The sequence below is a fragment of the Polistes canadensis genome, unplaced genomic scaffold (assembly GCF_001313835.1).
Source record: "Polistes canadensis isolate GaletaPanama2010 unplaced genomic scaffold, ASM131383v1 scaffold_177, whole genome shotgun sequence".
NCBI classification, from domain to species: domain Eukaryota; kingdom Metazoa; phylum Arthropoda; class Insecta; order Hymenoptera; family Vespidae; genus Polistes; species Polistes canadensis.
The window spans coordinates 178,585-196,176 of record NW_014569724.1 but is presented as its reverse complement, the minus strand read 5'-3'; the positions used below and the strand labels follow the sequence as shown (position 1 = coordinate 196,176).

Genomic DNA, 17,592 nt, shown 5'->3' with positions numbered 1-17,592 from the left:
AGATTTTTTTTTCTTTTTTTCTTTTCTTTTTTCTAGAATAAAATTAAGATCGATTCAATTCATCTTTGTATTTTCTAAGCATATAAAACCAACGAAGAAGAATACGCTACACCGAAAGCACCGTAAGATGAGATAGGCAACACGTCTAAATAAATAATATACGAGAAGAATTAATCGGATGGGAATAATTATGGCTTCGTCAACAAAATAACATTTTTTTTATGGCGGTGGTGATAGTGGTGGTGGTGTTGTAGGTGGTGGTGGTAGTAATAGTGATGGTGATTCGTGATGTTGTGAAATGAGATAGAAACGAAAAAATAGAAAAGATAGAAATAAAAAATGAAGAAAACGAAAAGATATTCGGAAGAAAAGAAAGAGTTGTTGCGTGATATGTTGGAGTAAAAGAGAAAAAGGAAAAGTAGCGACGACGAGAAAAAGAATGTGTGTGTGTGTGTGTGTGTAGATGTAGGTGTATGAGAGAGAGAGATAGAAGAGGTCCTGAAGAAAGCGACACTCGCAGCACGTGTCAGCTTACGGAAGAGGCCGGTTACCTTCAGAGCGACGATTTCCGCATATCCTAGTGTCCCGCCACGGAGGGTCGTCACCGACCTCTTTAACCCCAATCCCTGTGCATTGACCCGTAGGTGGGAGAAGGAAAGATGTTTTATTTTATTTGTCAAATCTACATTTCGTCAGTCTACATCTAGACTGTTTCTTCATTCGGATTTTATTTTCTTTTTTTTTTTCTCATTTATTTATTTATTTAATAATAATTAAGCCGCTTCGTCCACGTTTAACACATTGCGAACGAACAAAAAGATATATCCTTCTCGTATTTTTTCTTTTACAGATTATCATAATTATCGACCGTTGTAACGATATCACGTAATTGATAAATTGACGTTTATAAATGAAGGATTTTTTGGAATGATAGTAATAGTGGTTCGATCAACAATGAATGTGTATAATTCATTGAAAAATATTTCACGCAAATTACTAAATTATTTAGCTTCAATGTTTCGACTTCGTTTGCAATGCGTTAAAATAATATGTTTCGTAACATAAGATAGAGTAATAGAACGATAGGCAAAGATCAAAGTAAAATATAGAAGAAGAAGAAGAGAAACATCATGATGATGATGATGATGATGATGATGATGATGATGATGATGATGAAGAAACAATGATAGAACGTAAATGCGTTATTTTGTATAATCGACGAAGCGACGATTAATGTTTTAAACAACGATCGATACGAGTATTGTGAGAGGAATGGTAAAATATTGAGTATCGGGCCAATTTACTCAACTTATTTTCGATTACGTTCTACTCTTCTATTTTGTTGAATTTCATAACGGTATGAAAGAGAGAGGGGAGAGAGAGAGAGAGAGAGAGAGAGAGAGAGAGAGAGAGAGAGAGAGAGATAAAGATAGAGGGAATAAATTTTGCCGATTGCGATTTTACGACTAGTCGTTTACGCGAGACCTCTTGTTCTCTTGATAACTATGGCTATTAATTTTCTTTATCTTTTATACAACAAACACAGTTGGATATATATATATATATATATATATATATATATATATATATATATATAATATTATCCAATAATATTCTCTCGTACGAGGCTCGTAACGATCGTTGTTTAAATATATAATACAATAATATGGAATTTGACAAGTGTCACTAGTGTATCTTGTTATAAATCGATTTTTCAAACAAAAAAACTGCTACTATTCTTCTCTGACATATGAAAAAATACGAAAGTAAAAAATTAGTACGCTCGATATGAAAAATAGATTAATGTTATTTCGTTTTATTATTTCTTTATCCATCTAGACACTGTAAAAACGTTTGAGAATATTTTTTTCTTTTTGATAAAATTAAAAAAAGATAGAGGAAATTATTTAATTAAAAGAAAATTATTTTAAAAATCCTTTATATATACGGGAAGGATATTTTTCAACGTGAAAAGATGTATCGCTTAACTCGCGTTACACGTAACGTATTTTACCTCTTTGAATACTTTAACGGAGGTTTTCACAAGTTCACAGTGGTACCTTGTAACTCCCAGGTGAATACAACGTAGCTTTACGCTAAGAAGGAAGGAAGGAAGGAAGGAATGTACGTACATACGAACGAACGAACGAACGTACGTAGGTAACGCGAATGAGAATTTAGCAGATCGGTCTCTAAAGGGCAGGAAACGAGCGACAAGAGCGTAGAAAGCGATACATTTTCACGTTAAAACCCTTCTTCCGTGTGCCAAATCCTTGGGGTGTCGTTGTTATATATAAATCCTGTATATACGCACGTTCTTACATCCTATATATATATTCGTGTGCATGTAGAAAGAGAGACACAAATTTACGTAGTTTTGTAAGGTACCTTTACTGCTGAGAAGACATCGAAACCAGGGCTTCCAAGTTCTCCTTTCTGCCCTTTCTCACCGGGTCGACCCTGCAAGTGAACAACGGTATACGTGAATAGAGATAATTAAAAGAAATAGCGTTTAAGTTAAGTTCGCACATAACGCGCACACGCACACACACATACACACAAAACGTTTCTAGAGAAAATTGCCCTTTTCGAGATAATAACTTTCTAACGTTGAAATTTTATCCGCGAAATATGAAAAAAAAAAAAAGAAAAAAAATGTAAGTAAACGTAAAATAGGTTTTCATCGTGGGTTTTATGTATACATATAATATATGAAAAAAAGGTAATCGAATTTTCTACCAATGGGAACTGCATATGATAAAATGTTTCTCGAAAGATAAATTGGTAGAATTTTCTGATAATAACTTGGTCGATTCTTCTTTTAGGTAGAGAGAGGGGGGGAAAGGTTGGTGGGTTTTTCAGGAGGGTGGGGTAAGCACCTAAGTATACAATCCATAGTTTGCATGGTCAGTCAGCCCGCGGGCGTATGTATGTAACGAGAGAGAGAGAAAGAAAGAGACAAGCAAAGAGGTACACCTTCGAGTCAGTCGATCAAAGTTCTCATTCTCCTTCTCTTCCTCTTTTTCTTCTTCTCCTTTGTCCATCCAGAAGACAAATATCTAGGAATATTTGCGATGCACTCGTCTCTCCAATTTCCGTCTGGTTATACGGGTCGGAAACGACGATATTTGGTATCTTCGTTGCTCAATAAGAGAATAAGATAGATAGATACGTAATACATAAAGAAATAGCCCATAAACGATCTTTTTCCTAGCTATTCTCTATCCCATATATACGTATGCACGAGAATACACATTCGCAAATTTAGGATTGGTACGACACCCTTCTCACCATTTGGTGAGAACGAAATTTGATCACACGTTTGTATCATCTCTCTCTCTCTCTCTCTCTCTCTCTCTCTCTTATGTCTCTTGGGTTAAAGCATGGTTGCATGGAAACAACATGTATGCATGTATATTATCTGGGTTTGTTATTTGCAATAGAAACACGTGAACCTTCTTTCTCTCTCACTCTCGCCGTTGCATTTTTTTGTTTGTTCATTTTCTTTCCCCCATTTCTTTTTTTTTTTGCTTTAAATCAATCAATCGGAATTGTTTTTTATCGGGGGAGAAAATACAATAAACTTTTTACCAACGAAAGAGAAATTAAATTTTCTTTTTATTTTCTTGTATGCAACGTTAATAACGTTTCCTACTATACGGTTTTTTTTTTGTTTAAATAAAAACCAATAAAGACAGGATATTCTAGTGTTTCCCCATTGAAAATTTGCGATTTGTTCTTTGAAAAAAAAAAAAGAGAGAGAGAGAAGGTGGACACATGACGTCACTCGTATAACAGATTTATCTCTGATAAATTCGCACTTCGAAAATGGCCCCGACGACGACGATGACGACGACGACAACAACGAGCGTGATACGTCTCTTTCTATTGCTTAGCAGTGCTGCTGCTGCTGGCTACATCATACACACACACATATACCAGGGGGCAGGAAGGGGGACAAATGCACGTCAGATTGTCGGCAGCGGTGGTAGCTGTCAACAACGTCGAGCATGTCCTTTCGCGCATCGTTTTGTATTTTTTCTTTCTTTTATTTTTTGTTTCTCGGACGGAACGAGAAGAAGAGGGAGGGTGGGAGGGATGGAGGAGTGATCGACGTTTAATGAAATTTACTCGATCCTTCGGTACCTGTTGCATTTTGTTTGTTACGATATATCTTCGATCACGCAGACAGAGGTGTCCGAATGACATACAAATTGGATTTTCCGTGTCAGGACAAACAAACAAATTTCTATCAGTCAATATTACTTAACATTTAATGTAAAAAAAAATCGTGCGGATATATTATTGTAGTACAAAATTTATTTGCATGAAATATTTTTGAACAAACCAAATTCGTTTTACTAAAGTCGGATTACGTATTATCGTAATTTTCTGTTGGCAATATTTTCGAATTATCCGAATTGCGATTTTGTTCAATATTTTTTCACGTAGATTAGAAAAATAGATATTGTGTGAATCGTCGAAGAATCTGGTAGGTGTTGATAAACTTACCGGATCTCCTTTAGGTCCGTCCAAACCGATTGGTCCCTGAAAGAAGATACTTATTAATAATGATCTTACAACAATTTGAACGACGAACGAAGGAAAGTGAAAATTCGAGTGGGCTTAGGCTTAGCCTTGAAGATAAAATCATTCCTTGGCGTATATGTATAGATTTATACAAACGTATATACATGTATGCATGTAAATATATATATGTATATATACATGTACACGCGTACACACATGCATACACGTATATATGCAAGTAGGATGAGCAAACGCGACAGAGATAGAGGCACCATTGAGAGGTATGTATGAGACGATAATAATCATACTGCGTATCCAAATACGACGGCTGTTAAATTCAATGTTCCCATCGTTGATATTTCATTTAAACGTGTCCTTTCACGTAAAATTCAAATATTGGCAGCGCAAGTCATGGCCGACTAGCCAGCTAGCTAGCTCGAATGACGATGCCGTTACGTCATTCATCGTGTTCTGTTATTATCGGCATTATTTCTCGGCTTTATGCTTCTCGCGTTTATCAATTTTCAGTTATTGACGATTATGATCGTTCCAATATTTTTCTACTAAAAGAGGGGATGAAAAACAGCGAATGAAAATATTAACGAGCATTAACGAGACGTTATTTTTAATATACGTACGAAAATGATTTTAACGATTGTCGTATAAAAAAAGGAAAACGTCGTTATATAATAATATTTGAAATCAAACAAAGTTCGATGATGATAATAAAATTAAAAAGATGATCGTTCGATTCAATATATATTATTTATTTTTTGTTCTCTCTGCCAACAAATGCGTTATGATTGATATAACATTCGCGAACCGTTTGGTTTATTGATCGATTCGTAATAATATCGAGTAGTAGTAGTAGCAGCATCAACGTTCAATATATTATCATCGTAGATAGCGATATCAATTATGATGATGGTGTGTCCAACAGAGAGCACAGGATAACCTAGTATTGGACACCTACAACAAGCTATGCGTGAATTACACTTCCGCTGCCAATTTTACAAACGAGCCAACGTATTTGGAGACCATACGACAGATTGTCGCATATAGGCGAAACTTATTTGGGCTCTGTGTAATGAGACTGCTTTGAAAAAAATATGAACAAAAGAAAAAAAGAAAAAGATATATATGTTACCGTTAAAGCCAGAAATCAGGCATTACTAGTAATTCCTCGGTATTAATATAAATGTAAAGAGCCTTCAGACGAAGGGTTTACAGAGACTTTTCAAAGAAATATCAGAGATTGCAATGCTATAAATTGTACAACTTTGCTATTTCTTTAAAAACTTTTGATAAATATTTTTTTTACTTTTAGCAAATGGATTTTAATGATTTTTATATTAAATTAAAGATCCGCTTGCTGTAAGTATAAAAAATATTTGGAGAAACTTTTCAAAGAAATTGCAAAGATGTACAATTTACAGCATTGCATTTTCTGACATTTTCTGAACTTTACATGCTAAATTTATAGCTCGATATAGTATTCTACGCATAGACAAAAGAGTGTACTTTAATTTAATATAAATTTCATTAAAATCTACTCACTCTTTTAGTATAAAAAATATTTACCAAAACTTTTTAAAGAAATAGCAAAGTTGTACAATTTATAGCATTGCATTCTCCGACATTTCTTTGAAAAGTTTCTGTAAACCCTTTCGTCTAAAGGCTCTTTACATTCATAGTAATGCCGAGGAATTACTAGTAATGCCTGATTTCTGGCTTTGACGGTAACAATATATATAGAAAGAGAGAGAGAAAAAAAAGAAATAAATAAAAAAAAAAAAGAAACGAAATGAAAAAAAGAGGGTCGTTCGATGAGGAAAATAAAGCTGAGCAGGGAGGGGGGTGGTTCAATGGATCGAAGCTGAAGAAAAGAATCGCAGCGTGATAAACGATAGAATTTGATGATTGCAATCACATAAACGATGCGAATAGAAAAAGAGAAAGAGATAGATAGATGGAGAGCTTGATATAACGAGCGACGAGAGACAGATAGAGAGAGAATGAGATAGAAAGAGGAATGGAAAGAAAATAAAAAATAATATACCGGAAAACCGTTCTTGCCCGGCGTCCCGGCCACACCCTGTAAGAAGGGGTATAACAAATTAAAAACTCGTTTACTAGGGGAAAGGGATTAGGTACTTTCGCGCTCATGCAAAAGCGTTTGTTCCGTGCCCACGAGTCGTGATCGTGATCCTATCGTCGTGTGGATCGTATGGAAAATAGAAGAGAAAAAGATAGCATGAGAGAGAGAGAGAGAGAGAGAGAGAGAGAGAGAGAAAGTAAAATAAAAAGAACGAGATGGAGAAAGAAAGGAACGAAAAAAAAAACTAAAACACCGTAAGTACGTACACCGTTAAGGAGCAAACCGATAATTATTCCGGCCAATTAGATATTCCCGCAGCGTGCAAACGTGCGGCCAATGGGCGACACGCGTTGTATACCTCGACGTGGCCCTGTGACCACAGGATCTTGGATCCAGTGGCGAGTACCACAACTCGAAGAGAACAAAGAGAGATAAATAGAGAAATAAAGATAGAAATAAAAAGAGAGAGAGTATTCGTTTTGTTTTTCGAAAAGAATCGCGATAGGGTTGGTGTGTCGCTGCAACAATTCTGGATCAAAAAATAATGATCGTGTTCAAAGCCACAAATTGGCTGCCGACGACTCGTCTCCGTCTGATCCTGAAACCTTCAAAACTGCGATAACTGCCCGCCGAATTTACCGATTGAAACGTTTCTTTCTTTCGTTTTTTTTTTGTTTTATTTCGTTTTAGAGCAGCGACAGAAGAAGAAAATACTTATCGTAAGTAGGAGGATTTGTCAACGTCTGTTGTATAAAAAAACAAAAAGGAAAAGATCGAAGATGAGTTATATTTTTGTTTAAGTTAAGCGGTTCTATACATTGGTCGGTGCTTAACGTTGAAAAGGAGGATCCCTATTTTACCTGGTAAATAACCGGTATCTCTTGATTTATACGAAAGAGTGGAGAAGAAATGGCGAAACGGATGGAGAAGAGAATGCTCGTCTCTTCTTCTTCCTCCTCCTCCTCCTCCTCCTCTTCCTCCTCTTCTTCGTTCACGCGATCAAGAATGGCTCGTGTATACCGTTAGCTACTGTACTATGTCATGCTCGGACATTTGCAGATACAACTCTTTTCTACGGGTGCGTGTGTATTGGTGCGCTACGATATAGGCTCGGGGGAAAGGTAGTGCCGATGAAAAGGGGGTGGTACAGGAACGAAACGTGCTTTTCGAGTGGCAAGGGGTTGGTGGTGGTAGTCGATCGCTTTGGATCGAGTGCACTACTCACCGGCGGCCCGGGCTCTCCGGGATCTCCCTTTTTGCCCTTCTTCCCTTTTTTCCCTGGTTCTCCCGGTGGACCTGGTTTCCCCGGTGGACCTGAAACACACAAACCAAAGGCGTCCTCTCTTAATATCTTCCATTCGATTCTATTGAATTCCTGTGCCTTTATCATTCAACAGATATTATTATTATTATTATTATTATCTACGATCGTTTCATAAATTTATTCCCTGCTAAAAAAGTCTACTATTTTGGTATTTACAATTATACTTTTAACCACCATCCCGTATAACACGAATTTTCTACAACTTTTTTCGAGATATTTGCAATTATTTGTTAACCTATTAACGCGAATCCTCGTAGTACTATACAAGATATTACGAATAAAATATTGGAAGAAGAAATATATTGTTATTTCGTATAGGAGAGAGACAAATTCGAATCGCTTTATAACGGTGAGTACTCTTCTATCGTAATGCAGTAAAAAGAAAAATCATTTAACTAATTATTTCATTTCAAATATGACTTTTCTTCTCATCTCTCTCTCTCTCTCTACTCTCCGACTAATTTTTGTTTCTTTTTCGTTTATCAAAGAATTGCGCTATAGCGCATTCGAAAAATTCTTCATTTCATTTTCCAAGTGGCTGGCGAACTCGGAGAAAGAAAGAGAGAGAGAGATCCCGTTCAAATAGACATTTTCTGCGAGATAGCGAGGATATCACGTTCGTCCATCTCCAAAATTGAAAGAACTACGAACGATTGATACCACAGATCTCTCTTCTCTCTCTCTCTTTTCTTACAAATCAATAACGTAAATGGAGGAGAAGGAACGTGATAAAAAAGAAAGAAAAAAAGCAAGCACACATCAAATGTGATTCATAAAGCTCACTTATTATCAATCGAATCACGAAAAATGGCTTTGGTTGTGTGTGCCCTCGTACGTACTCACTCGTTCGAGTGACGAAAAAAGAAAAGAACGAAGGGAGAAGGAGGAGGAGGAGGAGGAGGAGGAAGGAGCGGGAGGGAGAGAGAGGAGTTTGGGTTGATTTCGATTTTGCGATGGTGGGTCCCTCTCTCTTTGGAGGATATGACGTCACCCCGTCAGAATATTGCCGCCAGCGATAAACGGAAAATAAAAGAAAAAAAAAAGAGAGAGAGAGAGAAGCTCCCGGGCCTGTTCAAATGTCCGAATACCGTTCTCTCATCTCTTCTGTTCTTTCTCTCTCTCTCTCTCTCTCTCTCTCTCTCTCTCTCTCTCTCTTTCTCTTTCTGTTGTATTCGTCGTAGTCAAGAGTGCTTTGCGTCCTCTGTTCCTGACCAGTCCCGAGAACAAGCTGGGAATAAATCTCGATTGAATTATCCCCTGAGAGAAGGAGGGAGAGAGGGGGGAATCCCCCGACTTTAAACGAGTCGCTTGTCCCGAGCCGGAAATCAGAATAACGCACGTGACGAGAGGAAACATGGTATATATCTTCCTTTTCGTTTCCCTTTTACGTACATAGATAGTATTCGTTTATGGCGATCTATATATATATTTATTCGTCTTTCTTCCTTTTATTATTATTTTTTCGTTTTTCTTTTTTGTCCTTTTTTTTTGTTTCAATCAAAATAAATCAGCCCCTATAATTAAACTGGCCTTTCGTCGGTTGTCACGCACGCGTAATAATGAGATTCTAAAACGGTAGTGTCCTTCTCTAGATTGAATTAGAAAATTAATTGAAATGGCGTGTGTTAGAGGAGAAGAAGTTGTCGTATATGCAACTTACCAGCCGTAGTTGATTTTAATCAAGCTGGGAAGGAGGAAGGGGTTGGGATGGATGTCGAGAGGGGTGTGTTGGGGATATGAAAGGGTAAGAAAACCCTCTTGAAGAAAATTACGTTTGACCTTAGCATGTGTTGTTGTTGGTGATCTAGGACGGGTTGGCAATACAAATTCGCGTGTGGAAATAACGCGTACGTGTCGTGTCGTGCCGTAGCATGGCGTGCAGTGCAGTGCAGTGCAGTGCAGTGCAGTGCAGGGCAGGGCAGTGCAGTGCAGCATTGCAGTGCCGATCCTTTTGCTGTAGCTTAGCACTTGTCAGCGACAGCTGCCGTGTACTTAATGTATACCGACATGAGTGCTACTAGGGCATGGTCAACTCGACGACATCCAAAAGAAAATAAGCTGAGCGTAGATACGAGCAAGAGTAGGATGGTAAGATCGGAAGGGTAAGAGGAGGAGGAGGAGGAGGAGGAGGAAGAGAAGAAGTGAGAAACGCGGAACACTCTGTGAGCACACAAATGGTGTATTCATGTGCGAAGCATTTGTCCCTTCCTGGATTATCGTAGGTGATCGAGAGGGAAGGCATCTGGTCGAACACGATCCTCCAGACTCAAGAATAGAAAAACCATCCTCTATCTCCTGTCATAACGATTATCTTCCCCCTTTCCTTTAACCCCTTAACCACCACCCACGTACAAGCAGATCTGTTTTTCAAAGCAAGCGTTAAGTCATCATCGTTCTTGTCTTGTCTATTCAGATGCGAACCATATGATCGAGAATTTTTTTAAATGCTACGCATTATATTGAATTTGATTTAAATGAGATATCGGAAATAATTCAAATAACACGAACGGTTGTTTGTTATATCGTTTTATCCATAGGTAAGTAAAATATATTTTTCGTTGCTATCGATAAATCACGTTTCGTGTTTTTATTATTCAAATGAGAATTATGATAGACAAACTCGTTCTCAGATGTTTTTCATATTTTAAAATAATACGAAAGTAATTTAATTAAGATATTAGAAATGAGAGATCGTTGAAAATTTCTTAAGTTTTAAACTAAAGTACTTTGTATCGAGAGATAGAGAAAAGCCCTTGGAGCGTTTACTTTTGTTCAAAAAGCCTGGAGCCTTGTATAGCCGGCTTCCAAACGTACAGTACCACTCGGAGAAAATGTACTAGGGTCTCTCCTTTCTCTCTCTCTCTCTCTCCCTCTATCTCTTTTTCTTTCACTCAGCTAAAGCGTACTCGTCGAGAAATACTGGGAATAACGAGGAAAGTTGCGTGAAACAAGCGAATGATTTCGATCGTCCTTTTCATTCCGCCCGAGCGTATTACTCCTACTGAAATTCTCTATTTCCAAGTAGTATATCCCCGCAGTTAACAAAATGATCACGCTTATATTGTCAGTATATAAAAATCAGAATTTGAAAGCGTGCGAAAAAGAAAGTGGGTGGGAAACGAGGAAGGAATAGAATTTTCTTGTCGCCTCGTTTGCCATCTCCATCGGGTATAACAAATTTTAACACGAGAGATAAAGATAGATAGATAGATAGAAAGAGAGAGAGAGAGAGAGAGAGAGAGAGAGAGAGAGAGAGAGAGAAAGAGAGAGAGAGAAAAGAAAAAAAGAACGATAGAAGAGTATAAAGTTGAAATGGAACGGGGGTGTAGAAGGACGAGGAGTCTAGACAAGACCGAAATATACACGTTTGATGCGAGATACAATAAAACTCGAGTTTCTCTTTCTCTCTCTCTCTCTCTCTCTCTCTCTCTCTCTCTCTCTCTCTGTTTCTCTGGTTTAAACATACTTATGAGAGAGAAAGATAGAAACAAAGGCTCGGTCAAACCTCGTGGATATCTCATGCACGGATTGGAACGAGATCAACGCGACGTTTTGGCAAAGTTCCGAGACCGGCTGACTCCATGCCACTTTTCGCGTGCGAGAGAACCTTTTTGTTTACAAAATAGACATTGCCGAATAGAGAAAGCACGCGAACGAGCGAAACTACGACTACTACTACTACTAGTGGCGGCGTTGTGTGTTACTTCCGTGTGATTAAGCCTCTTTTGCTCCGCTTTTGCGATCTTCCATAGCTGGCTGACTCCTGCGATCACGATGATGCGATCTCATCTCTACGTCTACGTGCTGCTCGTTTTTAAACGATTTTCACTGCTACGAGAGATAAGAGGTACTTTGATATTCGTTTCGTCGTTGATTCTTTCTTTTTTTTTTTTTTTTACTTTCTTTTTCTCTTCTACAACCACGTGTCGTACATACGTAAAATCCATTTGAGCAATTGTAAATGAAAGACAAAAATCCCTGTGGACAAGCTAATTTCATTCGTTCGGCAACGATATTTCCATTCGGATACGTTCAGTTTTTCCAAACCTAATCATTGACGATAATTCTTTTCTTTTTCTTTCTTTTTTTTTTTTTTTTTTTTTTTTTTTTCCCCAACAACACTCTCACGTATAGAACGTAAGTTCTAATTAACGCTCGACTCGAGATATAAACGCACGGATAAATACACTCCAATGTAAAAGCTCGTTATTTCCGAGTGTCCCCCTTCCCCCATAACCATTTAAATCTTGGTCCTTTAATGCAATTTATATAAATACAAGTAAATAAAAGAAAAAGAAAGGGAACCCCGTCACGTGTAATAAACGCATTCGAGTTATCGCCAGTTATCTTTTTCCAACGTATAATTACCGCATCGCGTGAATACGTTTTAACTTAACGAAACATCATTTGGTACGAGAAAACCATTAACACTTTTGATTCGCTCCATTTCATTCCCGATCGGTTTTATCATTGATTTCATCATCGATTTCTATATACCTAATTTTTTTTAGCAAGAAGAAGAAGAAGGTTCCCTCCTCCTCGTCTTCTTCCTCGTCGATCATTTATCTTTAGGAAGTGGTGGTGGTAGGATGAGGGGAATAGGTAAGATCAAACTCACATAGTTTCCCTTTAAAAGTTAATTCGAGCGCATACATATTACATGTTCGTTCTCTCTTTCTCCCTCATACTCTGAGCTCGGGCGACAGCAGCAAGAACAGTTGGCCATCATTAATCACGCGTTCAACAAAGTCTCCAAGCTTTTTTTATCCACCAATGCAAGCTTTTTATAGCATCAACGAGAAAGAAAGAGAGAGAGTGAGAGAGAGAGAGAGAGAGAGAGAGAGAGAGAGAGAGAGAGAGAGAGTGTGTGAGTAAGCGAGTGAGAAAGTATCCAAGAAAAAAAGAAAAAAAGCAAAAAGTAATTGAACATTTTGACAAGGATAGTAAGTTTTGAAATCGACGATAATTGAAGTTAAGGTTTTTAACGGATGAATGAGAGACACTGTTTATCGTGAAAGAAGTTGGGAGGTAAAAGGAATATAAGAAGACGGGTAGACAGGTCGGTGGGGACCTCACATGTCGCGGCCGCGGGCCAGAACGTGCAGCCTCTTCGATTCCCGCCCCGGTAGTTTGCCATGATTGAGATACATAATCGGTACTCCCCTGACTCCGGCATCCTCTCTTTCTCTCTATATATATAAAGGACACTCCTCATCTTCACATGACTTGCTCGCGTGCTCGCTTATTCTCTTCTTTTTCATCTTTCTCCTCCTTCTCTAATTTTATTTCAACTTTAACTGATCTCCAGAAATATCAGATTCCAGTGACATCAATTACTATGATTGTTCGACACGAACCCATCAACAACGTATTTCATGGACGAAAATATATTAAAGCTTGTCCATTATTTCAAAGGACCAACCACGACGAGATCGTTAAAGAAATTCAAACATACGCGTGTGTCCTCCTCTACTTGTTATTTTTCTTAGAATAATTTTCAAGTATTTTATACTTGGGCTATATCGTACATGTCAGTCAAACGTCTTAAATCTTATCCGTCTCTCATAAAAAATTTATGAAATTCAATTTGTAGTTGTTGAGAATAATCAAATAACAATTTGAAATTATTTAGCCGATGATTAAGTATCGATCGATCGATCGATTGATTAGAATCGCGATCATTTATAATCGCGCGAATAGATCTAATAGAGAATTTAAGATTTATTTGGATTTTTGTCTTTCCTTATATATATTTTCTTTTTTCTTTCTGTTTCTTTTTTCCTTTTCAATATCTCATATTTCTTCTACGAGTAGTAGTAGTAGTAGTAGTAGTAGCTCGCGCCAGTAGGTCTTTTCCCCTTTAAATCATACTTGTCGTCCGCAGGATGAATACCAGTGTGTTCCGTGGATGAGGGAGACCTCCGGGTATGTGTCGGCGAGAAAAGGAAGAGGCGTAGACGATCTCTCTTACAGGTTATAACTGTGATCGTGGTGGTGATCTCGTTGCTACCGTTTGCTAATGTATGTTCAAAGTAGGTGAGACAAAGACTAGGAGAAACAGGGATTAACGTAATTGAAGCGTGAATGAATAGACGGGACCGGAAGGGCGAGGGGAAGACTGTTGGTTAGCAGCAGCAGCAACAGCAGCATCACACGGTAGATACTACTCGTAGCAGTCAACGTAAACACGACCATTAGCAGCCTTTATCGGATGCGGAACGAACGAGTCTTCTCGCGCGACACTGCTTTCCTTTCTGGTCGTTCATTTTAACCGATGCGCCTTCCTGCCATTGCTAAAAGATTTCACTCGTGGAATTTGTGTCGCGGGAGGTTTAATGCGTTCACCGGATGCGCGTGTGGTCCGGTACCATTCTCGATTTCCACGCAATCGCAAGAGGAAGCAAATAAGTAAAAGAGAGGGCTGCTTGCTTGCTTGCTCCGTTCGTTCGTTCGTATCGATAGGATACTCTTCTCCCATACTCTCCTTCTTTAAAACCAATGGCGTAGAGATATAGGTTCGATCGCTTTCTCTCTTTCTTTTTTTTTCCTTTTATCTTTCAGCTATAAAATTTAGATCGGATTTTTCAAATTAGAACGCGGGTCAGGGACGCGCGTGCCGAATGGAGAAAATAACGTTACGTGACGGCGATGAAATCTAACGAGATTTTACGAATCACCATGTAGGCGGGGGTGAGGGGGGAGCGGTTTAGCTGAAGCTTATCCCGATTGATCGGAACTTCCCCCCCCCCACCTCCTTTTTCGAACATTCTGCTTATTTTTTATTCCCTTTTTGTAACCTCTGTCATACTCCCTTCGATATGGAAATAGAAAGTAATACGATGTCTCTCGTTTTTCGTATTAACCGATACCGATTTTGATTTTTTTCTTTTTTCTTCATATCCCGAGTCAACTATCTTCGATCGGAGATGATCGAATTGGATAAAAATATCCGATAATTTTATATCTTTTATTATTTTCTTTTATACAGCCAAAAGTGTTATCCTAAGAAAAAATAATCGTTATAATAGTAATAATAATGATGATAAAAAAAGAAAAGAAAATTCGGAATAAATTGAAATCGAGAAATACTATAGACGATTATTATCCTTTATAATAATAGAAAATAATTTTGATGCTCCACGTGATCCATCACGCGGTTTTATAACACAATAAACGCACGAACTTTTGGTTAAACTTTAATATAAGAAATTAGTATAACCAAAACGTTATTACGAATAGTTGGATTGAGATAATCTTGATAATAAAAGAAAAGATGAAAGAATCGGTAGGACCACCCTAAAGAAAAATAATAATAATAAGAAGAAAAAGCCGTTACCAACATTGTCGGTTAAGTTTAAAGTTTGCTCTGCCGGTGGTGGTGGTGCTGCTGTTTCTACGGCAACAAACTTATATAATATAAGGTATAAGTTATAATACGAGAAACGAATTCCAGGCCTTCTGGTTTGATTCTAAACCATAGGGGAAGGTGGAGAGGACCAGCAGTCTGCTGCCTGCTCAGCAGGAGGTTTGCAAGAATACGAGGACCGCACGCGGTGAGGTACAATGAGAAGACGTTGCAGCTTCGTCTTCCTCCCTTTTCTCCTATTATCTGTTCCCTCCTTTCCAATTGTTTCGCTCTGGTTTCCTTTCCTAGACGCCATTCGTCTGAAACCCGAGACACCAAGATATTCCCTTCTACTTATGTTTTTTTTACTTCTCAGTCAGTCCCTTTACTTTTCGTAACTTGTTTCCTTCTTTTTTTTACTTCAAATATTCACGTAATGTTTTTTTTTCTTATCGTCAGTCTCTATTTACCAAAGAAAATATGACAGTGGAAAGATTTTTATTCATTTCTTCAAGAAGTAGCTGTCTTATTCATTATTTATCCTAATGAGTTTGTGGGGGGGTTAAATTGTGGAATTTTAACTAGTTATACAATGTGATAAGATAAATCTATTTAATAATAATATTGTAATAATAACTGATAGCAACGTTTAATAATAATCAGCGAAAAAAGTGTAAGGAAAAGAGTACAGTCAAGTAATCAAAAATTAAACGAGAAAATAAATGTTCAAGAGGGGTGAAGGAAACTCAAACTGTACCTTTGAACCAAGAAAATCTCGTCAAAATTTGTTTTAATCGTTTCGCAAAGTTTAACAAGTTCAACAATGAGAAACGCGTTATAATATATCTCCAGTTAAAAATAATCCTGACGTTTGAAAAAATATAATAAATAATTTAATGCAAAATATAGTAAATAATATTAGTGTTACTATTAGTGCAGGTACCAGTAGAAATAAAGATGGATAAAGTAGAAGTAGAAAGATTGTAATGTCGGCACAATGGGCCGTAATGGTCCGGCAAAAGACATAAGTGGTCGAGTTATCATATTGGTTGGGTAATTTTCAGGTATACGAAGAACTTGGACTCGTGCCCGACAACGACGTCGACAACCCTTGGGTTCGTAGTCGTTTACCGTACTTTCAAAGAGCGAGAGAGAGATACTACGTTTACTCATCCAGTCCCTTCCCTGTTTTTTCTCAAAGGCCGAACCCTAATAACGGAATACCAGAATGGGGCGCCCACGTTCCTTTTCCTCGCCCACGTCTACGTGAAACTTCTATCTCCTTCTCTTCCTTAACTTCCTATAAAAGATCTCGGGCAATCTAAATTTCATTTTTTTTTTTTCTCCTTCTTCTTCAGATTTACGCACTCGACGACAATGAACTCGTTATCCCACGCCTCGTGAATTTTCGATTATACGCAAATTTACGCGTTTCGTTCGTCTTATACGTGGAAGAAGGACATTTTTTTTTCTTTTTTCTTTTTCTTATCCCTTTTTAACTTTTTCATTATAAAACATACGATATTACGTAGGTAAATGTGAAACATGGTTAAAGATATATATATCATAAATGGTTGAAACGTTGTTTCGTTTATTAGTAGCTTTTCTACTTGCTCAGAATTTACTACAAACCATAGACTAATTAGTAGCTCTTATCTTCTTGTCGATATTACATGCCGAGAGGTATTACGTGAACATTCCACGTATGATACGTATGTATGTATGTATGTGTGTTATACATACTAACGTTCCAAGCATTTCTACTATAGATTCCGCATCAAAAATGTATTTATTTTGAATAATTTATAATTAGAAAAGATTCTCTATCTTTATTTTGCTGATATTTTTTTTACATCTTTTAACATCGGACTAAAGCTTTTCTTCTCCCGTAATACTTAGGTGAAAATGTTTTAGCAAAGAAATGCCATGGGATGTTACATACAACCTGCAAATTCATAAACTTCTAATCTCGGTAAAAGCTTTTTAGCATTTGCCATTTTCCCTGCTAAGGTAGAGAAGAAGAAGAAGAAGTAGTAGACGGCATTTTCTTTTTCCTTTTTTTTTCCCTTTTTTTTACAAAACGAGGCGATTTCTTTAAGGAAGATGTAGCTTTAACTAAACCTGCATCACCTTTACCATCTCTCTCCCTTTCTCCCACAAACATACACAAACACGCGCACATATATACACAAATTTTTTTCATTATTTCCAAGAATACAATAGAACTAGGTAAGAAAATATTATGCATTCGTCTCGTCCTTATGGTCGTACTAGAAAAACGTATCCTTTTTATTT

General features: G+C 37.4%; 1 protein-coding gene across 11 annotated transcripts in view; it reads right to left on the bottom strand.

Annotated features, from left to right (window-relative positions):
* Positions 1-17,592, bottom strand: part of LOC106789318 (collagen alpha chain CG42342) — a 115,265-nt gene that overhangs the window by 29,401 nt on the left and 68,272 nt on the right. For 7 of the 11 annotated variants that reach the window (XM_014753423.1, XM_014753420.1, XM_014753417.1 and 4 more), the window contains exons 2-6: positions 7,854-7,942; positions 6,590-6,625; positions 4,513-4,548; positions 2,389-2,460; positions 552-638 (exon numbers count right to left, since the gene is read on the bottom strand). In XM_014753423.1, coding sequence (XP_014608909.1) covers positions 552-638; positions 2,389-2,460; positions 4,513-4,548; positions 6,590-6,625; positions 7,854-7,942 — 320 coding nt within the window. The remainder of the gene's footprint in view (positions 1-551; positions 639-2,388; positions 2,461-4,512; positions 4,549-6,589; positions 6,626-7,853; positions 7,943-17,592) is intronic. The other 4 variants (XM_014753418.1, XM_014753424.1, XM_014753421.1 and 1 more) reach the window with 3 other exon arrangements.